General features: G+C 42.5%; 1 protein-coding gene across 2 annotated transcripts; it reads right to left on the reverse strand.

The window, feature by feature from the left end:
* Positions 1-5,776: 5,776 nt before the first annotated feature.
* On the reverse strand, positions 5,777-23,122 carry LOC122482901 (caspase-1). 2 transcript variants are annotated; one of them, XM_043579204.1, is made up of 11 exons: positions 22,839-23,102; positions 21,973-22,239; positions 19,618-19,680; positions 17,655-17,909; positions 13,851-13,960; positions 12,842-13,015; positions 11,488-11,725; positions 10,790-10,954; positions 9,508-9,617; positions 7,925-8,028; positions 5,777-6,228 (listed from the first exon to the last, which is right to left on the reverse strand). In XM_043579204.1, the coding sequence occupies exons 1-10, from the start codon at positions 22,843-22,845 to the stop codon at positions 7,930-7,932; spliced, it is 1,488 nt and encodes a 495-aa protein (XP_043435139.1). In that variant the 5' UTR covers positions 22,846-23,102; the 3' UTR covers positions 5,777-6,228; positions 7,925-7,929. The 2 variants fall into 2 exon arrangements, with proteins under 2 accessions (XP_043435139.1, XP_043435140.1); XM_043579205.1 differs by lacking the exon at positions 17,655-17,909 and having other exon boundaries at positions 22,839-23,122.
* Positions 23,123-23,422: the final 300 nt, after the last annotated feature.

Consider the following 23,422-nt stretch of genomic DNA (forward strand, 5'->3'; position numbering starts at 1 on the left):
ACCACACGGGTGACTGACCTACTGAGTTTTGGGACAGTTTGTTATTCCCCAATAGATAAACACATTTACCTCTAACCCTTCCCTCATCTTGTCAGTCATTTGCTTTTTACAGTTTCACAATGTATGACAGATATTTATAAGAATCAACACATTAGGTACCGTCTCCGTTTTTGACGTTAGAAGCATTTCCTAGTGATATTTGCTCCTCTTCTGGAAACCCTTCATTCATGTGCCTTCCAGATCACAAGCCTGTCTTTGTTCTCCCATGACGTCACTGGCTGCTTTTCTTGGTGAACTTGGCCAGTGACTTCCCATCTCAGGGCCTCTGCTCTGTCTGTCCTCCTTCATTCAGCAGCCTCAGGCAGCAGCTTGGTTTTTGATACCGTTTATACATAGGAGGACAGCACAAAAGTTTCCCCTCCAGTCCATGCCTGCCCCCTGAATGCCGGGCTCATATAGCCGGTATCCAATGGGCATCTATTTCACTGCCTACCAGATGTCTCCGTGCCCCCAAACCTACCCCCTGTTAGAATGTTTTCCATTTTATTCTTCTAGTGTCCAAGAGTAGAACATTTAAGTCCTACACTCTTTCTCTCATTTTCTCCAATTCTGTCGGCTTTACCTTCAGAACGCAAGGATTGCCCTCTGCATCTGTCATCCAGATCTGGACTGCCCTCAACTCTGAATTTTTGCCATAGCCTTCCAAGTCCTGTTTCTGGGTCTACCTTGGCCTCATCCTTCCCATTCTCATCTCCACCCGGGAGCCAGACTGATCTCGATAAAATGTAACTCTGACCATTTAATTCATTCATCCACTCAACATTGTCTACAGTTTTCTATCTTAGAGTAAAAGTGGAAGGTCTTTTATAGCAATGGCGCATTATATAGTCTGGACATGGTGAATTCCTTGATCTCATGTCCTAACTTTCCACCACTCCTCTTTGTCTGTGGATTTCCAGCCATCATCTCGTTGCTCCTGCTCAAACACATCAAGCATGTTCCTGTCTCAGCCCATTTCTCCTCGCTTTTCCCTCTGTCTGGAATGTTCTTCCTTCACATGTCCCATGATGGGCTCCCTCTCTACATCACGTCTACTCTGCTGATAAACTGTGTATTTATTTAGTTTCTATATATTCTCTCCCTGTTCCCTGTTAAAGTACAAGCTCCATAAGGAGAGGAACTTTGTTTTGTTCTCAGTGCCAAATGCCTGCCATATAGTCATTATTGAATATTTGTAGTTTTACTGAGTGAATGCATATTTTATTGATTTTGTGCATTTTAAAAAGTCCTGCCCTTGGTTTATGCACCTTCTTTTTTTTTTATCATCTTTGAATTCACTTTTTAGTTTCATTTTTTAAGATTAATTTCTAGTTAGTTAACATACAGTGCAGTATTGGTTTCAGGTGTAGAAGTCAGTGATTCATCAACATACAGCACCCAGTGCTCATCACAAGTGCCCTCTTTTTTTTTTTTAATGTTTGTTTATTTATCTTGAGGGAGAGACAGAGAGCACAAGTGAGGGAAGGGCAGAGAGAAAGTGAAAGAGAGAATGCCAAACAGGTTCTGTAAGCACAGAGCCCCATGCCAGGCTCAAATTTACGAAATGGTAGATCATGACCTGAGCGGAAATGAAGAGTTGGATGGTCAACTGACTGAGCCACCCAGATGCCCCAACAAGTGGCTTCCTAAATGCCCATCACCCATCTAGCCCATCCCCCACCTTCCATCAACCCTCAGCTTGTTCTCTGTTGTTAAGAGTCCTTTGTGTTAGGGGGTGATTCAGTGACTCAGTCGGTTGAGCATCCGACTTCGGCTCAGTTCATGATCTCACAGCTCGTGAGTTCAAGCCCCGTGTCAGGCTCTGTGCTGACAGCTCAGAGCCTGGAGCCTGCTTCAGATTCTGTGCCTCCCTCTCTCTCTTCCCCAACCCACTCGCATTCTGTGTCTGTCTGTCTCGAAAATAAATAAACATTAAAAAAAATTTTTTAAGGAAAAAAAGAGTCTCTTGTGTTTGTTTCCTTCTCTTCTCTCTCCCCTCTTCCCATATGTTCATCTCTTGTTTCTTAAACTCTACATATGAGTGAAATCATACAGTATTTGTCTCTCTCTGACTGGCTTATTTCACTTAGCATAATACATTCTAGCTCCATCCACATTGTTTCAAATGGCAAGATTTCATTCATTTTGATGGATGAATAATATTCTAGTGTATACATATACCACATCTTCTTTCTCCACTCATCAGTCAGTGGATATTTGGGCTCTTTTCATAACTTGGCTCTTGTACATAGTGCTGCTATAAACATTTGTGTGCATGTACCCTTTGAATCAGTATTCTTGTATTCTGTGTGTAAATGCCTAATGCAGTTGCCGGATCATAGGGTAGTTCTATTTTTAACTTTTTGAGGAGTGTCCAGACTGTTTTCCAGAGTAGCTGCACCAGTTTGCATTCCCACCACAGTGCAAGAGGGTTCCCTTTCTCCACCTCCTCACCAGCATCTGTTGTTTCTTGTGTTGTTAATTTTATCCATTCCAACAGGTGTGAGGTGGTATCTCAGTGTGGTCTTGATTTGTGTTTCCCTGATGATGAGCGATGTTGAGCATCATTTCATGTGTATACTGGCCATCTATATGTCTTCTTTGGAAAAGTGTCTATTCATGTTTTCTGCCCATTTCTTATCTGGATCATGTATTTTTTGGGTGTTGAGTTTGGTAAGTTCTATTTAGATTTTGGATACTAACCCTTTATCAGATATGTCATTTACAAATATGTTCTCCCACTTCACAGACTGCCTTGTAATTTTATTGATTGTTTCCTTTGCTATGCAGAAGCTTTTTATCTTGATGAAGTCCCAGTAGTTTATGTTTGTTTTTGTTTCCCTTCATAGAGTTATATATCATGTCTTGATTCACATTTAGGCAATCTCCATCCTCTTAAAACAAAATTGTTTTCTTAGCGATTCCTACTACTTCACCTTCCAAAGTGTATAAATAACCTATTAAGTTCAATAAAATATGCTATTATGTTTTCTTTGTTGTTCTCTTGGGTTTATAGATTAATTTGGGTGGCAAATTGAAACCTTTATATTTTTTTGTCTTCTAATCAATGGGATTATATATCTCTCCAGTAGTTAAATCTTTTATATATATATATCACTCAGGGATTTTTTAAAATATATTTTTCCATATATGCCTTGTGACTATTTGTTTAGGATTATCTTCAAGTACCTTATGTTATTCGCTTCTTATTGCAAAGAGAGGCTTTAAAAAAAGCAAACACTTCCTGATTTTCTTTGGAATACAAGAATGCTGTTAAATTTTGTATACAGATTTGAACTCTTGCAAATCCGAGGAGTTTGTTATTAATTGGAAGAGATTTTTAATGAATAAAATCATATTTTTCAAAAGCAGTAATGATTTTATTTCTTGTGTTCCATAGTTTTTACTTTTGGCTTAATCGGCTTGGAACTCTAGTGCAAAATTGATTAGAAGTCTTTTTTACTTGTATATTATATAAAGTTAATACTCAAATACTTCTGCATAAGAAGGCTACAGATTTTCTCATATTGTTTTTCCTCTATTTCTATTTTATTGGTAGGCTTTTTATTAAATATATGTGTTAGATTAAGGAATTAGTTTTCTTCCTGTTTTCTTAAGGTTTTAATTTTTAATCTTTTATTTGTTTATTTTATTTTTGAGAGAGAGGGAGATGCAGTGTGAATGGGGGAGGGGCAGAGAGAGAGGGACAGAGAATCCGGAGTAGGCTCCAGGCTCTGAGCCATCAGCACAGAGCCTGATGAGGGGCTCAAACTCACAAACCTTGATATCATGACTTGAGCCAAAGTTGCTGCTCAACCGACTGAGCCACCCAGGTGCCCCTATTTTTTATTATAAACAATTTCTGAATACTACAGAATGCCTTTGTAAACTTCTTAAAATTATTGCATCTACTTTTTCATCTTATTTTTTTGAGGAATGCTATCATAAATATGTCTGTTATTATACTATCACCCCATTCTTAGTGTAAATACTATTATCATTAAATACTAGTTAATAAATATTAATATTATTTCAGTCATGGCTAGGTTTTTTTGCTAGCATGTTTTTTAGAATCTTTCCAAAAATTTAATGAAAAATCAGCTGATATTTTTCTAACTTTTCTTCTTCTGTAATTTTGTTTCAGTTTTAGAGAAGCCCTGTAAAACAACTTAAGAAGTGTACTTCTCTTTTTGATGTGGAAGTGTTTATTTAAAGTAGAGCTCATCCGTTTCTTAGAAGTTTTGTAAGACCTGTCTACAACGATTTGGGTCTATTAACCTTTTCTGCTGTTAGATATGACAAATAAAAATCAATTTCTTGAATTTCTATGGATCCATTCAGCTTCTTACTTTATTGTGTATTAATTTACCTTTTCTGGAAAAATTTCCATGTATTTCCTGTGTTATGTATGATATTCTCTGTTTTTTTTTCTGTACATTTTTGTCTGTATTTATTGTACCTTTGTATTTCTGATACTGTCTTTGTGCTAATTCTGTTTTTTCATTTTCAGTCTTGCTGAATGTCTGTGAGTTGATTCGTCCTGTTAAAGGGCCAGCGTTTGCTTTAATGACCTGCTCAGTCCTTTGTTTCCTTACCATTTTATTCATGATTTCTTTTTAATCTTTATTATTTGCTTACTTCTTTTTATGTATTGGTTTACTATTCTTCTGACTTCTCAAGTTGAATGCTTAGTTCATACGTTTTTCTTCCTTGTTTTTGTATGTGTTGTACATCTACACTTGTATATGTATATGAATTATGTATGTGCATTTATTGATTGATTGATTTATATATTTCAGTTTTGAGTTGAGATGTGAGACAGTCTTTCTGCTAGTGGATTTCTAATATTAACACTCAGTAGCCAGAGAATGAGGTGTATATAATATGTGTCTTTGGATCTTTGTGATGTGGCTCATGTTTCTACATAGGTAGGCCAAGTCCAGAAATAAAAACATCATTAATCTTTGTAACGTTAGTTAACCCTTGCAATTCAAAATTCACTTAACCCCTATAGTTCAGAATCCCTACCATCCTAGTCTCTCCTTGCTTTGAAGAGGCAACACAGCACAATGGTTAATAATTCTGATTCCAGAGTGAGTCTGGGCACTCCTATCTTGTTGTGGCCACGTGCTGACTGTGACTTTGGACAAGTCATTTAAGCTCTATGTTCTTTTGTTTCACTGTCTGTAAAACAGGGATGTTGATAATTACAGGGCTGTTGTTATGATTAAATTAGTTACTTGTATACAAAAATCCCTCACAATAATCAAAATCTTTACATTAATCCTGACATAAAATTGATCTGTATAAATTTAACTATTATAGTTACATTCAATATCTAGAGCCTCCTTTTATTTTTTTAAATTTAGTTCAGCCATGTGTTAAAATATCTATCCAGCATTCTCTGTACACATAGCAGAAGTGGTACATCTCCTTCCATAGTAGTTCTGATGGCCATGTTGCCCAAATTCCTCTACCAACATTCATCCCTCCAGAACTGTGGATGTTGTGTTTTCCATTACTAACACCCCCTTTCACTTTACTGCCATTTATGCAATTCTATTTGTATTTCTCTACAAATACACTGACTTTATACCGTCTTGAATCAAAGCCCAACTGATCTCAATAGCCAAGAGCTTGCAAGGGATAAAATTTTTCTGAAATGTGGAACATGCAGAGTCTGAGGAAAACAATAACAAGAAAATTAACTTATGGGAAGAAAGATATATGGGATTAATTTGCTGAAATCATAATAGTTTACTGAGGAAAAAAAATGAGCCCAACAGATCATGTTGATTAAGTAATGAATTAGAAAATTTGTTCTACATCATCATATAGATCCAGGGTTTGAGAGTGTACAAATGGGGAGCTAATTTACAGTGTTGGTCTCCAGATGGGCACTGTCTCCTTTCACCTTGTACTGAGGACCAAAGTCATGGCCAGCTGTCTTCACCCAGTGACATGCAGACACGATAGGAGTCATTAAGCTGGAAAATCCAGCTTGCTTCTTACACTTCATTTCCAACCAGCCACCATTTTAATTGAAATTATATTCTCTTTTGGAGGATTTACAGGGCACAGTTTAGTTGTTTTCATTTTTATTGAGATACCAAACCTTAAATGAGTGTGTTGTGCTAGCTAAGGTACTTTTCCAAGTTGGTCAAGAAGGGCTGGACTGCCCATGATTGCCTGAAGGAGAGAAAAAGAACAGAAGGTCACGATAGTAATCCCCAGAAGCCTTTAGTCCATCCCTTATTATGATTCTTTTTTCATCCTCTTCTGGGTACTTTTTGCCACTTCCTTTGGTTTATATTTGTGACCCTTATAATCTGTCTGCTAAAAATACTCAGTGTGATCTTTGCCAAATCTGTTATGAAATTACATCATCTCTCTGTGCAAAGCACTTGAAATATTGTCCATCTCACTGGGCATAAAATATGTAAAACATTTACCATGTGACCACCAAGGTCCTTGTGATCAGGCTCCCCACTGCTTTTCTTAGGTCCTCTCAGCCATTTTCCACAATCTCATCTGCCTCCAGCCTACCATCGTTTTGCAGTTCTTTAGACATGTTAATTGCATTTCTGCCTTAGGGTGTTGGTACTTGCTGTTCCCGGAGCTAGGACACTTTTCCCCCTGCCCATGATACGGTCTGTCCATTCTTTGTTCTGATTTTACCATTTTATCACTTCAGAGAAACTTTGCCTGATTAATCTATAGATAGCACTGCAGCATCCACCTTTTTGTGTCTCTTTAGTCTCCTTTATCTTTCTTCTTAGCTCTTATCCCTCTCGGACATAGGACATATTTCCTTGTGTATTTAGAGTCTGTTTCCACTCGCTAGAGTATGAGCTTTCTCAGAGCAAAGACTCCATTTGTTTTGCTTACTGGTAGATTACCAACAACTGGAACAGAACCTGGAACATAGTAACTGCTTGAGAAATGCATCACATCAATAATTCAATCCCCAAATGTGGTTCTACTGGACTAATTAGGCCTTAAAAGCTATTATACTGAGATATCTGTGCAATTATGGAACCAAATTGTCAGAAACCAGAGTATGGGTAAATATTTAAACTACTGAGATAAACGTTATGATAAAATATAATTTAAATTATGTGTCTGAGAGGGATACTAAGAATTGTTTATAATGTAGAATGATATAAAGCTGCTATGAGGGAGTAAAATAATTGTTGGGTCTAACCTTGATGTACCCATTCTAAAGTAGTTTGCCTAATAATAATAATAATATGTTGAGATGGGTGCTTGAAGGGGTTTTGATACTTGAGTAGTATTTGCAGATCTGAGACCACACTCTGAGTGTTCTGAGATCCACACTGTGAGAACAGCTGGAGAACCAGAGTTGGCCTCACCACAAACTTTACAGTCCTGGATAGATTTCATACTGTGTGATGATGATAGCTCAAAGTAGTGAGGGAGTGCATGCCCTCAGAGGACCAAAGTCCTGCTTTCTCCATGGTCAGCTCCTCTGTGTTGTGTGTTTTCAGGGTCTGAGGCACTGTGTGGTGACTGAGCGTGAGGGAGGGGCAGGCAGGTAGAGAATGAGAGATGAGTATAAGTAATAATGGAAGCGTGAGCACATTTCTATGTTAATAACTGCTACCGTGTGTCCTTCGTAGGTTATTACTTCCTGTCTTGGTTTGGCTTCTCTCACTGATTGATTGACGGACGGACGGATTGTGGAGGTGGAGGTAGGGGCCAGATGCACATTAAGTACAGTAAAAAACAGCAACTGATCGCCAGACTACATCAACAAGGCAAACTACTGTGACCTTCTCAGCTGTCAGCTGCCATGGGTCACTGGACCTCACCACCCGTATTACTCTCCCATTCACCTCACCTGCCAACAGCTCTTGATACTTACTATTTTCAATTGCCAGGGAAGAGATAGAAGTATCTTGTCATGGATAGTCGTTCAATGGTGGGCATCTGGGCTCTAACATTTGGTTTTTCAAATGACTGTTGTACCTAAAACCAAAAAGAGGTGCTAGGTGAGGCCTACCTCTTAGGAATTCTCAGAAAAGAGTTTCCACCTCGAGCCCGAAAATTCTGGGCATGCAGGGTGCTCCCAGCACTGATGAGTCTCGTCCCATGGATACTCTAACTTCCTGCCACTGCTGCCTTCCCTCTTAAAAGTGACACCCTCTGTCACAATAGCTCTTTCTCTCACATACTTTATATCTAATCCAAGGCCTTCCAAACTTCCATTTCCTGTTTTCTGATCTATAGGTCTAATGACCAATTTTCCTTTGGGGTCTGTTCGTGAGAACTCGGTCTCGAGAATTCTCTACGTTCCACATCCACCAGGGCTAACTCCTCAATTTAATGAGACTCAAATCCCAGGATTTTGTTCTTAAGTCTGGAACAATGAAAAACTTTCACATCCCCTCCACCAACCTGACCTGAAGTCTTTCGACACGGAGTGATCAATGAGATCCTACTTAACCTAGATCGACTATTGCTAGTCTTTTCCTAGAAATGCCCTTCGAAGTGTAGTGTATAAATCCTGTTCGTCAACTTGCTAAGTTCTTATAGAGACCCTGACTCATGTCACACTGCAGTCTTCTCCAGTTTACTAATGGTGTAGCCTTCTTTTTCCATAAGAGTGTACCTGTCCTCTGTGTTTTTGAATGGAAACACAACACACTTTTCCATGTTCTTAATACCAATCCCTTTCTCCCTAAAAAGAGGGGAGGAGCATATATTTATTATTCATGCATTTATTCACTCAATGAATATTAATTCCTATGTGCCTGAATGTTGAGGTGTTTAGCAAATCCCTGCCTTCATTAAGGTCTCATTTGAGTGAGTGAATGCAGTTGAAAAAGAAACAAATAAACGCATACCCTGAAGGCATGCATGCTTGCGGGAGCTACAGAGGGAAATAAACTAGAAGAAGGAGGACCCAGGTATGTCCTGAGCCGGGGAAGGAATATCACGTCTTCCCTTCTGGACCACTCCATTCAAAGAACGTCTTCTCCTGTCTTCTCTTTCACATGTCCTCAGCCTTTGCCTTTACGGATCCTATCCCAGCAATCATCTCTCTTACAAGAGTGTAAATGCTCCACAGCCTTATGTCACATATGTCTCGTTTGCCCCCTTGTTGCCAGGATAGAACCCACCACCAAGTATGCCACCCAACCCTATTTATTTCATAAATTAAACAATGAAAATTAGTCCAAATACCTCCCACTCTTTGAAATGGAAGAACTTAAATCCCATGAGAGACAAGCTTATATCTTCTATTATTGTTTAATATATTTTGATCTCCTGCTTCTACACATTGATATATTTTTTTCTGTATCAGGTTTTAAACACCTAGATGACAAAAACCAGGTGCCACTCTACTTGTGTTTGCCTGACATTTCTGCCACTGTCCCCTGAAAGACAGATAATAACAAAGCCCTTCTAAGCAACACGTGACTAGAAGAGGAGAGACAAGCTTACCTTCCGAAATACTTCCTCCAGATGAAAGCACCACGAATACTTTTGGAAGCACGTGATGAGTTGTGTAATGAAGAGAGATCCCTTGTTCACGTCTCTCCAAGACACATGATCTAAGGAGACAGGAAGCGGTCACCCTTGGGCTGTGGCCTTCGCCCTTAGGTTGCTTTATATTTGTTTCTAAAGCATAGCGTGGTAGTTCTCTCGACATGTTGAGGAGAAGCACTTATAACCCTTTTCCACAGAGAGGAAACAAACCAACACACCAAAAGCTAGTAGAGATTGACCTAATGGGGCAGCTCATCAGAATTGTGGGAGATGGCACTGTATTGTTAGGACGGACTGACTTTTTATTACATGCCCCGTGTTCATCTGCTTGAGAGATAACTGGAATTATCACATTTTACAGAGGCAACAATAGAAGCTCAAATGGATTCAGGAATGTCCCCTTGTTTACACAGGTGGCTCTTTACAGATTTCATACTCTCCTTTCACAATATAGCAAATAAAATAGATGAGCAGACCCAAAGGAAACTCTTGGAGGGGATCGATATGTTCATGGCATGGATTGTGGTGATGATTTCACAGATACATACTTATCTCCAAACTCGTTACATCATATACACTATATATGCATAGTATTTTGTATGTCAATTATGATTCCATAAATGGGTTAAAAAAGATGAAAAATAAAAATTTGCAAATTAAAAGCACTCAAACGTCAGGCTTCTTCAGGTGATTATGTTGAGCTCAAGAATTCTACACTGTTCTATTAGTAGGGTCTAATAAGCCCCCTAGTACCATTTTGTACTCCTCTAACAGGGCATCCAAATCCCTTGCTGGGGTGTGTGATGGCATATCGACAGAAAGTATCAAATGGGAAATACAGAGGCAAGGCTTGCCCTGGATCCCTGGAAAAGGGCAGCCAGTCCCAGGATCCATAAAAACTCTTCTCAAAATGTTGACTGGATTCAATAGAAAACTGAATCCATCATTTATGTTAAAATGGCTTATGGTCAGGGGGGTTCCTTCCATTAGGTTGTTTTAATGTTTGGTGTGCCTTTGACTATAAAGCATAGCACTTATAATAAAAGCACAATTTTAGAACGTATGGGGGATAAAAGAATCTTTATCCCCATAGAACAGACAAGACAAAACATAAAAGACATCAACCCTTAAAATTTGCTTTAGGTCATTGTTGCACAGAGCCTGTCTTGATTTTCTAGAATCACTCAGAGCTGGTCTTGGGCCCCCCAATCCCTGTCTGCAACAGAAGGACACGTACGTGGGGTCGAGGAGCAGAAAGCGATGAAGTCCTTCTCCACGTGGACCTTGTAAATGGCGTCGTCCTCTAGGTTGTCACCCACCTGTGAAAGGCGGCTACCCATCTGTGAAGTGCTGTCCATTGGGGCCGCTGGAGAGTCACTGATCAACAGTTCCCCCAAATTTTCTGTGGAGACATCGACTTGCTGCACACTGTACAGCTCCGAGTATGCCTGGTCCAATTACCCACCTCTTTCTTGTTAAATATTTATCCTAACCAGTTTCAGACACACACACACACACACACACACACACACACACACACACACCCCACTCTGCCTTTCTCTCGTGTTGTTGAGCAATGTGCCCACTAATGGTGAGAATGTCATAAAACTGGAAGAACCCATTTGCTAAGACCAACAAAGGAGTTAAAGCCTCACTTGCATCATTTCAGAGAGCAGACTTAGATTTTTCGCTAAATAATTTTTGTTTCCTTTTTATCCCCCCAAATGCCACTCCACAAAACCTAAAAGACCCTGGATTAACTCAAGTAGAGATGTGTCAGTTGACAAGACACATTCTCGTGCTACCAGCCCCCGAGGTGGACTCTCCTAATAGTTCAGTTTGGTTTCTCTGGCCTGAATTGGGTCTACAATCGTTCCCTCCAGAAAAAAAGTACACAGCACAGTTCTCTGCAAACAGCTTCATCTCAGAACTCACCACCTCTGCAGGCCTGGACGATGATGACCTTGGGCTTGTCCTTTAGACTAAGGCAGTTGCGGTTGTTGAAAATCTGGAAGATGGTGTCATAAGCCAATACATCTGGGTCTCCTTCAGCGCTGTACTTCGTCCCACAGATTCCACTCAGGATGCCATGAGACATGAACACCAGGAATGTGCTGTCCGAGGACTTGTGCTCTGGACGGGCAGCAAATGCCCTCAGCTCTGATTCCATGTCCTGAAAAAGACCTCCAAGTCTCACTTTGACGGGGACAAGCATTTCAATTAGCCCGACCTCCTCCTCCTCCTGCACAGTGTAAGAAGCATCCGTGGCATTCCACGTGCTATGTCTTTTCCTGGTGGCTGCCCCATCTTCCTATCATGGAGCAGTGGGTGGAACTTTCTGCTCCTGACGACACTATATAAACCATCCTCTGGATACATGTTGCACTCGCCTCCCGTCCCTTATGTAGTTTTTCCTTTCCATCTCTGTCTTTTCTCTCATTACCTGATCAGAGTTTTGTGTCACAAAGGCATCACACAGCTTCCCTTGTAAAACCCATCCCACCGTGCTTAGAATGAAATCGAACCGTGGATGTATGAACACCCCCTCTCGCCCTGCCTCCTCCTCTCCTGCGCTGCGGTCACCATAGTCTTTCTGTGGTGCTCCTGTGCCAGCTTTCCCATTGCGTTCAGACTTGTCACTTGGAATGTATTTCATCCACGCCTTTCTGGACCTGTCTTGTTCCATGCACTGGTGTGCCTCGTTCTCTGTTATCTCCTCAGAGAGGTTTCTCTCGACCACCCCGTCCAACGTTCTTGCTCCCCACTCACCAGTTTGCTCTCATGTTTCCTTTTCACTTGCTTTTGACTCTTTTCAGTCTTCTAGAGACACCCTGAAATATTCTGTTTTGCTTACAGATTGATTACTCTTGCTAAGTGCACCTAGATTGTGGCAGGTGGGAGCTTCCTGTCTCATTCACAGACCTGTACCCAGTGCCAGGAATAACCCCTGGGACACAGTTGGGACTCAGTACATTTGTGGCAAGTACATTCTTGCTAAACGCTCGTTACTCTAGAGTTTTCTGGGCAGTGTTGGGGTCAAGTCCTAACCATCCCACTTTGGAACATGCCAATCACTTTGTTCATTTATGGAACTGACGACAGTTAGAGCTCAAAAGAGGCATAGATTTTACTTTCCGATACTTTCATTTTATAAATACACACACACACACACACACACACACACGGCTTAAGGTTGTCAAAATATTTGCCTAATATGGTAACACTAATGTGTTAGTAGCAGTATGGATGTTGAACATGTACTTGTTTGGGGCAGGTTAGGGGTCCCTACCTTAGCAGTGAGTTCCTCTTTTATGTGCACACTGTAGCCAAGGTCTGTAAGCAGCCTCCTCATCCCTGCAACGTCAAGGTCAGCCCCCTTCCTGAGAGAAAGATGATCGAACGTCGTATTGCATATGATGAGAGCCAGACGAGTACGATCCTTTCTCTCCTTTATTGGGTAGATCTGCCAGAAATGGATTTGCAGTGAGTTCAGTTTGTCTCCCTCTCCTTTGAAAGCCTCACCCACCAGTCCCTGTTACGTGCTAAGGGCTCATGTAGCTGTCCCAACCCCTGAACCAGAAGACCCTGCCTTCTTAACTCTTTACAGTGGATTGAGTTGACAATGGAAAGAATTACAAATTGGAAGTAAATGATCTTTTAAGAGCCTGGAACAGGACCCAGTATATATCTGCGATGGTTACTCAGGAATCTTGAGGGCCCTTGAATATTTCCTACTGTCTCTTCGTCTCTCTTCTCTGCCTGGTCTCATCTTTCTTAGAATTCAAGATTCAGATCAATTTTTGTCAAAGCTGGGAGACACCTGCCAGTGGCCCCAGCTAAAAACGATTGCATCAGTGATCCTTTGCCTTTGGTAACATTATTATTCTGGTACTGGTTTTTGAAAACATAGCAACATACAGTGCTATGCAGGCTTCAATTATATTTTAAAAATATGCATTATATCTAGGATTTTCACTAGAATGCAAACAATTATTACTTGGCCATATTCTCTTATACATATTTTGCATCCATGACTACGGCTAAAATTGTCATAAATCACAAATAGATACTAGAACAAATAGATAAACAAAGTGAGAAATGTACATTTTATCACAGGGTTGAAAGAGAATTAGAGTCTATGTGAGGCCCCATGATTTCCTCCTTGCCCAAAGCATCTATGGGTAAGATGACCACTGCCCCCACTCCCCAAACTTTGCAGGTAGTGCTTTAGGAAACCGTGTATTTCGTGAAAACAGTTGTTTCTCTCTTATTCTCTATTTCACGGACGAGCACAGTACCTCTTCAGCCCTCTGTTTACACAGTTTCACGAAGTTTTCACGAGGACAAAGCTTGAGAGCATCTACAGATTCTTCTGGCTCAGCCGGCCCAGGCATGTTATTCACGCTAGCTGCAGGATACATCACATGACATAAATTATGAGATCTGCCTTTGTGACCCACTTACCACTTCAGAAACTGACAAAGAAGGGAAACTATGGGCAGAAGGTTTTTTAACACGTAAGGGTTATGACTGTATCTAACCTCTAGTGTGAGGAGATGTATTTTGACTAGGAAAGAAGGGGGGGATTTTTAGCAGAGAAAGAAGATCCACCTGAAAGTGCAATAGTAGATTCTGCTAATTCTGAAGAAAACGCCTTGATGATTTGGGGTCAAATTTAGCCTTTCTACCTTCAGCAGAAACAGTTTTATTTTTCTAGTGGTTTTACTGTAGGGTCCTCACTCATCCAAGTAGACTTTCTATCGTCTCCGAGCAAGAACATATTGAGCTAATCTCTATTGGAGGGCTAGCCATTAGAAATGTAATTGGGGGGCGCCTGGGTGGCGCAGTCGGTTAAGCGTCCGACTTCAGCCAGGTCACGATCTCGCGGTCCGTGAGTTCGAGCCCCGCGTCAGGCTCTGGGCTGATGGCTCAGAGCCTGGAGCCTGTTTCCGATTCTGTGTCTCCCTCTCTCTCTGCCCCTCCCCCGTTCATGCTCTGTCTCTCTCTGTCCCCAAAATAAATAAAAACGTTGAAAAAAAAATTAAAAAAAAAAAAAAAGAAATGTAATTGGGCCACCTGTGCAAGTCAAAATTTTATAATGTCCATGTTAAAAAAAAAACAACTAAAAAGAAACAGATGACATTAATTAATATTAATTGGCATTAGTACTAACATTAGCACTGCATTTTAACATGATATGTCCAAAATATCACCCTTTCGGCACGTGTTACCAGCCAGGCAGGCGCCCAGTAGCCAGGTATGGCTAGTGGCCGTCCTGTGGGACGATGTACAATTTTGAGCCCGTTCTTATTTCATGCAATACACCCCAGACACGTAATGGGATCTTGAATTGTGTACCATCCAGCTGTCACTTGGCCCAGACTCTTGACCTTTCCAGAGGAGACAGGCTTCGGTGACTTGTCACCAAGTTGTGATGTCAGCTATGTAGAGGGTCACTGCTGTGTCATAACTCTAGGGCTCTGTCCAGAGACTCTGCTGTGCTCTGGTGACACTTGCCCCCAGGTTGCTGAGTAACTCGCGCTCAGTTTTCAACCAGGTTTAAAAATGTGAGGAAATCCCTCCTCCCTTGTGGAGAAGTTTGTCTCCGGCTCATCCTGACCCACTCCCTGGAGAAATGTAGTGCTCTCAGACCCTGCTTGGCCTCACTTGACGGAGATTGTGCAAGACACTTGGAAAGTCCAGAGCTCCCCCCCACCCCGCACCCCAGAGAAATGAGGAAGAAGAATTCACAAACAATTTAGAAGTTTGCCAAGAGCTATTCGAAAAGGAAGGATTTTGTCTATGAAATGGGTAAACCTTTGTGTTCACTTACATGAACCAAGAACACCTCTGATTTTATTTAAATGAGAAAAGCAATGTTACCCTTTATAAAATTTTCAGTTGCTTATATTCTACACTTTTTTTTTTCTATTTCGCTCATTTGTTTCCATTAGTTTTTAAATAATATTTTTCTGATAAATGTCTTTCTAAATGCTAAAAACCTGGAGAGGCAGCAGATTACAAGTCTTTAAGGAAACCCAGCTTTCTGAATCTTTTTTGAACAGTGACACATGCTCTTCCTTTGTATTCCAGAAGATTCTGCCAGTGGGAGGACATATAGGGTCCTGGGATAGTCTCTGGTCAGAGAGTACGTTTTCTCATCAAAAGAGTTCTCGGTTTCCAGATTGTGTCCAGCTTTGGCGAACACTCTAACTTAACAAATGTTGGCTCCTAATGACCATTATGTATCTACAAATAGATACTGTGCTTGCAGATGAAACTGGGAATAGATAGGACTTCCATCTCATATTTAATGGTAAGGTTGGCATGGAGATGAATCCATTCAGTACCACATAATAAATATTATAGTGCAGCCTGCTTCCCAAAGCGGGTTCTACTCACCTAGCAGCACAGTGGAAACAAATGAGAGAATTAAGAGTTGAGATAAAAATTTCAATGTGTTTGTCTTATCTGTTACCTAATGAAATGCTCCGAGAACCCCTTAAACTGATACAAAAAGAGAGGGTCTGGTACCAGGTAATACAAAGCCATCCCTTTGGGAGGTAGGAACCCAAGTAGTTATTTTTTTGTAGGAATAACCAGTGTGTGGCAAGTTAGCCTGCCCAAGTGTGAGCTTGTTACACGAAATGAACTAGTAGCTTGGATTCTTCCTCTCCCCACTCCCCTCAGTACCATGCTAGGAACCCTCAGAACCCTATCCATGTCCAGAAGGCTTGGCCAATGTCCAGAAGGCCTGGCCAAGGTCTTTATGTCCTACAGAAGGCCAGCTCGCCCAGCTTCCCCACCTGCCTGCATTCTGGGATCTCTCTGGAGGCTCTGTGTGCAGAGGGATCCCATGGAACCCCTGTGCCTGCCTCCCACCTGCCATGGATTCGGCTGATGGCCTAATGTATTTTCCATTTAATGTGCATTGTGATGCCTGGAGTTGCTAAAATTATTTTGAAGCTCCCATGACTTCATTTTTGATTCCCATTTGCTGAATTATCGCTGATTTTTTTTTAAATCCACATTGTCTCCATTCCATGTCAGATTTAAGGGAAAGTAATAAACCTGCCGAAGGTCCAATTTAAATATTAATGAGGACAGGGCCCAGGCCACCACGTTGGACGTCCATCAGACTGGTGTGTGTGTCCTGCTGGTCAGGGGTGCCCCATCTCCAGAAAGGACTCATTGAAAAAACTCATTTGCTATAGTGAAGTCTCTACAATTTCTGTTATCGTTTGTTAATTATTGCTTACTTTTATTAGTATATTGATAAGCTCTGGTATGCAGGACTGAGAGTTCAGGTTAAACACTGTCGTAAATTAAGTGTGCCACTAGTGACCTTGGACCCGGCGAGATTTGGGCTCTAGTAATATTTATAATTCAATGTAGATCAGAAGTTTTAAAATGTCCTAATAGATTGGACACGTTATAGGTGTTCTCCTGATCCTATTTTGTAACTTGCAGAAATGAGTGAGCCCTAGAAAGGTCTAAATATCAGAAGCAAAATCATAATTATGATAAGTAACATTTGTTGCCTGCACATTCTTCATTTGTTGTATTCATCCTCTAGTAATTACGTGCCTGCTATGTGGCCGGCACTCTGCTGAGAGCGATTACTCACTTGTGAAGAAAACACTTGTGCTCTGGGTGAAGAGACTTGGTGGATTATAATCCTGTGTAATCAGAAGGGAACCCTGGAGAAGAGTGACTGTCTTAGCACAGAAGTTACCAAAATTGTCACCATTTTAGAGATGCTGAGACTGGTGCCCAGGGAGGGAAAGAAGCTTGAATGAAATCACAGAGTGTCTACAGTGACAGGACCTGGGTTCAAGGTCAAATATCCCTCACTGCAAAGTGTCCACAAGTACCTCTTTCTGAGAGCAACGTACATGTAGAGACTTGGCTTCTTAGCTCATTGGGGATTGGATCCCTGCCAGCAAAAGACAGGATGGCCTCCAAAAGGACAACGACAGGTTTAGTGAAAACCACATTCTAGTAATGAAGGATGGCAGGATTATAGAGGACCCTAGAGGGGCTTTGGAGGTGACTAGACTCCAGAAAATTTGAGATGCCCATTGTAAGTGACTTTAGTTTACCTTCTAAACTGGTAGAATGCTTGTCCGTATTAAGGAAAGTTTGGACAATGGCTTGACCTGCCTCCTTGGGTTTCTGACGCACTGAGTTCAGAAAGACCCGGGGCTTGTCTCCAGGTTTGGCATCATGAAATTTTTTCTTTTCTGCTTCCTCCAATTTCAGGACATCTTTCTCCACCAAGTCTTGCAAAACGCCAGTAAGGAGCTCTTTGCCCACAGATTCCAAAATCTTAAATGGGTTTTTGTCGTGTTTGTCCTCTGTAGGAAATACAAAGACCCCTTCAACTATGGGCACAACTTAGAGTCTTGCTCTGTCTCTAGAAGGTTCTCCATTATGGGAAATAACCCTGAAAATGCCTTCTGACTATTTCACCATCTACCCCATAAACTACCTGTACTCTTGCACTGTACCTGTTGAGTTCTCTCAGGCCATCAAATTCACACTGGGCCCACGGGCTAGTATTTAATGGCTCATCACCACCTAAGATGAGGGGAGGGGCTTCTCATCTCTCCTCTGTGACACTGGGCCTAACGCTAACTTCCCAGCCACCTACTGCTTTTACATTTCTCTTTCTCACAGTGATGGTGATGGCCCATTTGTAGTATCTGCTCCAAGGAAAGCCCATGCTGTTACCTACAGCTGTAAATTTGTTTCCACTAGAATGTACTATCTTTTCTTTCCTCTGTATATAATTTCCTTGGTAAAAGCACCATGTCTTTGAATCCACATCTCATTCCCACATCTTTGTGCTTCAGATACTGACAAACCTGCATATGCCTCCCGAATGTATAAATTAATGAATAAATGAGCAAATGCATCTAGAGTTCTAATGTTCTAAGATCTTGTCTCAAAAAGAATTCTTAATTGAAAATAATCTGATGACTCATCTTTCAGTATGGTAGATTAATTTGCTACTGTGTGGGATAGTGTTCTATCCCATCTTTGCCAAAAGGGGTAAATGTAGTGTCATTTCCATCCCAAAATTTTCGGCTAGCTTTAATCTGATGGTGGAAATTCCTAAATACCTATTCTTTCATATCTCATGTACTTTCATAAGATCATTAAAAGCAGGAGCTTTGTTTGTCCTGTTCGTTACCTAGAGCAAGATCTCTGACACAATTGGCATCTGTCAAATATCTTTTTAATGACATGGTATGCTAGCAATGGTGATGAAATGTGTCAGTAAAATAGTATTTTAACTAACATTTACTGCATGCATCCTGAGTCAGCTACTGTGATGGCATTGTACCTATGAAGAAGTCAGACACTTCCAAATTCCTCATAAAGCTTAAAGTCCAATGGGGGGACCTGGGGGAAGGATGGATCTGTTTTTTCTTTTCTTTTCTTTCCTTTTTTTTTTAAAGACAAGAAAAGTATAGTAAATGGCTGAAGACTCCTAGGCCACTATAGGAATAGGGGTTCTGAAAAAGAGTAGTAGAAATAAAAGCGGAGAGCAGGGGCTGGATTTGAGAGAGGAACCAGTAAGCTTGGCCGCTTCTTGAGTGTTGGAAGCGAGGAGAAAGAAAGAACTGAAGATGATTTCAGGTTTCTGGTGTGAATGACTGGTGTGAATGACAGTGGTGTCATTAATCAGGACAGAGGAAACTGGAGGGGAAGCAGGGTGGGGGGAAGGATGACCAGTTAGGCTCGGGGCGCAGAGAGATAAAAGCTGTCTGAGGGAGCCATGAGAGCATATGTTCAGTAGGCACTAGAACAGGGAAGTGTGGTGTTCAAGTGGGTAGTCAGGTTTGGGACACAGGTTTAGAACTTGTGAGCATCAACATGTTAGTAAAGCTACGGGGATGGCCTCTGCTAAAGCACATGGATTAAGAAAAGAAAAAGGCATCAGATCAGTTCATGAGAATGACCCATTGCCCTCTCACCCTGAGGTCATCCCATGAACCTGTATATAGTTAACGTCAGGAAAGATGCAGTTCGATGTTCTTGCTTTGGAAATACCAGTACCTGGAAGAGGAGGAAACGCTACTTCAGAGTCCGTGGTGTTCTGAGAATTTCCAGATTGTGGGCCTGAGGGAAGATTAAGGACATAAAAATAGTCACTTCTCATGTCTCAGGAATCTTGGCCAATGTGATAGAGGCTCCCCTTTGAAAGTATCTCCTGCAGGCCTGTTCAAGATGCGACTAGCTGAGAACCACACCCACCACCGAGAAGCAAAAGCCTATACACCTTCGTGGCAGAACAGATGAGTCTCTGAACGTGGCTCTTTCTGCTTTCTACGATGAAAGACAGCATCAGATGTAGCATCAAGAGGTCTCTTACTTTATAAGTTTCACGGTGGCTCCTGGGGTGACCCCTCCTGCCTACCAGGTGTGTGCAAGGAGTGTCTCATGCAGAGCCGGGCCGGGCTTTAGAGACACCTAAAAAGGACAGGCATCTGCTCGTGGACACTTAACTTTGCCAAGACGTACCACAGCAGAAAATCAGGACGAGGTGACCTCCTGGTCGCCCCTCAATCAGTGTAAAGTCGGTTTCCCAAGTATCACAGAACAAGAGAGTGGCCAAGCCAGGGTATGAGTGCAAACCTGTCTTCGTTATCATCCATAAACTCTTAATCAAGTATGCCACATAGGGCACTGCATGATAACACAGGTGCCAGGATCCCTAACCACCGCCTCAGTTGCGGTATTCGGTCGCATAAAATCACTCAACATATTAGTAAATCCTCTTCGGTAACTTTTTTGATGGTCAATTTTAAAGATAAGAATTTAATTGAAATTTGTTTAAGGTTTTATAAGGATGTCAGTAGAACAACACCCACCCGAGAAGCTTATTCCGAAAACTTTAAGAATTGGCATAAGCTGACAATTGAGAAATACTCCCAACTCTTTTTTTCATGGTACCTATTGGAGACCAGATTTCCATACACAAACGGTGGTCCATTTCCCTGCTGCAAATGGAGGACAGCCGCAGGGAACCCCATAAAACTTCAAGCCCAAGGTAGCACGCTGCACTTGACCCATCCCACCCATCTAGACTGCTGGAGTAAATTAACCATCAGTAACTTCAAGAGCATTTTCTGGAGGAGGCCTTTTATGGTAATAGAAAGTCGGTCTTCTTATGACCAAGAAATTTCTCTTAGAAGGATCTCTCCCATTAGAGTGCCTCCGAAAATTACATCTAATTGTCATGTTCTATGGGCCTAAAAACATTGGCAGAGAGATGAGGGAGAGACAAAGCCCTATACCCCTCACTGAGGAGGCACCATGGGACAACTTGAGAGGCACACCCCACACACGGTGAGTCACAGTGGGTTATACAAGTGCCTCTAGAGTCCATGAACTGTGGATGGAGAGGAATGGGACAAGGACGAAGGCTTTGGCTATTCTAAAAGTATTCTGGGCCCTTATTGTTATTTGTTGGTTGTCTCTAATTTGGGGGGTATCTTAAATGAAAGAGTTACTGAAAGATAAATGAGAAGTTCATTACTCATTGGTAAATGCTTGCTGGGTCACTCAGCAGGCATAGGCTTCCCCCAAGCCCCAGGAGAAAAAGGCTTCTCATTTTCAAAGAACATCTTCTCTTTCTAAACGGCTTTGGCATGTGCAAGAGAGACCAGGGGCTGGACTCCCCTGGATCTCCTGTGTTTGCTGTGGGGAGGGACTAAGTGACCACAGGAGGGGCTGCTCAGATGTCTGAGCCCAGGATTAGGCCCTCAGAAGGACTGGAGGTGGGGGTTTGGGGAGGCTCACAGAATGGTCTGCAGCCGGGTCCCACACTAGTGGACAGTCTTACTTCGAAGAAGGTGGGAGGGGGTAACTAGAAGACAGAGTCCACTTAAAATCTTCACTTTTCTGTAAGCGCTGAATTTATTCTCTGAGGGTTTCACCATCACCGAAATACATTTTATTCCTCCTGGAGAGCACAGTTTTGGAGAGGGGTTACAAAGTGAATTTGATTACAGACCTGAAGTTCTTATGTCAGATGACTATGTTCCCTGGACTTTAACGAGAGAGAGAGAGAGAGAGAGAGAGACAGAGAGAGAGACATTGGCTGATTAAATGCCTTGCCAGGGTGGCTGGAGAATACAACATGAAACTTTTCAGGCTGCTCTCATGAACTTGAACAAATCAGCTGCCACATATTCAGGATGGGGAATGAGCTTCGATCCAAAGAAGGCTACTGAGGCCAGGAACAAAAAAGAAAGAGGAGGCACAGAATAGAGCCACTGATAGAGAAACGGGGCCCTGAAGCCAGAAGCCAGGAAGTTGTCCGCAAACTAACAGGAGCAGGGAAGAAACCCAGTGTCAGGCACAGACACAGGGCCTACGTGAACTTCGGTCTGAGTCATTGACTCTTACTTGAGGAGAGCCCCAGCGTCTCTGCAAGGTGGGTGTCTTCCTCACAGATGTGACAGATAAAGATCTGGCACGCCCGTGGCCCTTTTCGCAGGACGCTGTCGATCAGAGCTCGGGCCTTATCCATGACGGTAGCGTTTTCACATTTTACTCTCTCCATCTCCTCCTGGTTGAGCACATTCTTCTCAAAGAGTTCATCCAGCAAGCCGTTGACCGTCCCCATGCCGACTGAGTTGATGAACTGCTTCCTCTTGCCCTTCAGATCCTTGTCTGGTAGGAGAGCAAGGGTTCCTCCAGTCACAAAAACGGGCTGCCTGCCTCTCGGGTCAGCAGCAAGGGGCAGCCTGCTTTGGGTTGAATCAGTAGGACGCCCCCTCCACACAGTGCAGGAATCCTCCAGCCATGCACACCCGTCAGTGCTCCCTGGGCCTTGCCCATACATGCTCCCCGGGCGGCCTGAAATCACACTGGCTCCCTGCCATTCCTATCTGGAAACCCAGCATGGTCCTGACATGCCCCGTGTTTACTCAACCCTGCACGGGAAGATAAAGAGGCAGCGCTCTGTTCTCCCATTCCCTGTGGTGCCCACCCCGGGGCCGATCCCGCACCGTCTACCAGACTGTGGCCCTTCGAATTCAGTTAGGATTGCAAAACCACAGGATACCAGTAAAGCCCCAGCTCCCTTCTGGCCCTTGCCTTTCCTTTCTGCAGGCTGTGGAATTCTCTGGAACCCCTCTCCTTTCCCCCTGTGCCCTCCCCCCTGCCTCTGTGCCCTCGCCCTCAATTCTGATCACCTGAACATTCCGAGAAGTAAAAGCCAAAACCGTTTTTCCCCAAGAGCTGTCCTTTTGAGACAGTGTACGACTTACCGGCCATGGCTTTTTGCTGTCAGCCTCGGTGGTATGAAACCAAAAGCATTTTCCACCTTCCTTTTAGCAGGGTGTGTACATGTGTTGAGAAATAGCCACTGTTCACGCGTTCGCATCCTGTTTTCTTTTCCTCCCCCTCTGCTTCAAGAGACAGTCAGTTCTCTGAAACTTAGACTGCATCGGGGAGTGTATCTTCGGGAAATTTCTTTCACTTGCACTTGGAGAAGGTCAGAGTAGGAAGAGAGGGGGCTCAGAGAGCCAGGAACCAGTGGGAAAAGCTGTATACAGTGAAACTCACACAGTGCAGACTTGCCCATTCATTAGGAATCAGCAAGTGTGGTGGGGAAACGTAACTTCTGCTTTGGCATCGTACTCAGTCCATTCTGGCTGGAAGAGAACAGCATAGACTGATGGCTGATGAACCACAGGGGTTTGCTTCCCCCAGCTCCAGAGGCTACAAGTCTGGGATCAGGGCCCCAGCACCCAATTGGCGTTGTGGTGCTGGCCCCTCCCTGGGTCTCAGGCTGCTGACTTCTGGCCGTGTCCCCATGTGGTGGGAAAGGAGCTCTCTGGAGCCTAATTCT

This window comes from Prionailurus bengalensis, chromosome D1 (assembly GCF_016509475.1).
Source record: "Prionailurus bengalensis isolate Pbe53 chromosome D1, Fcat_Pben_1.1_paternal_pri, whole genome shotgun sequence".
Taxonomy (NCBI): Eukaryota; Metazoa; Chordata; class Mammalia; order Carnivora; family Felidae; genus Prionailurus; species Prionailurus bengalensis.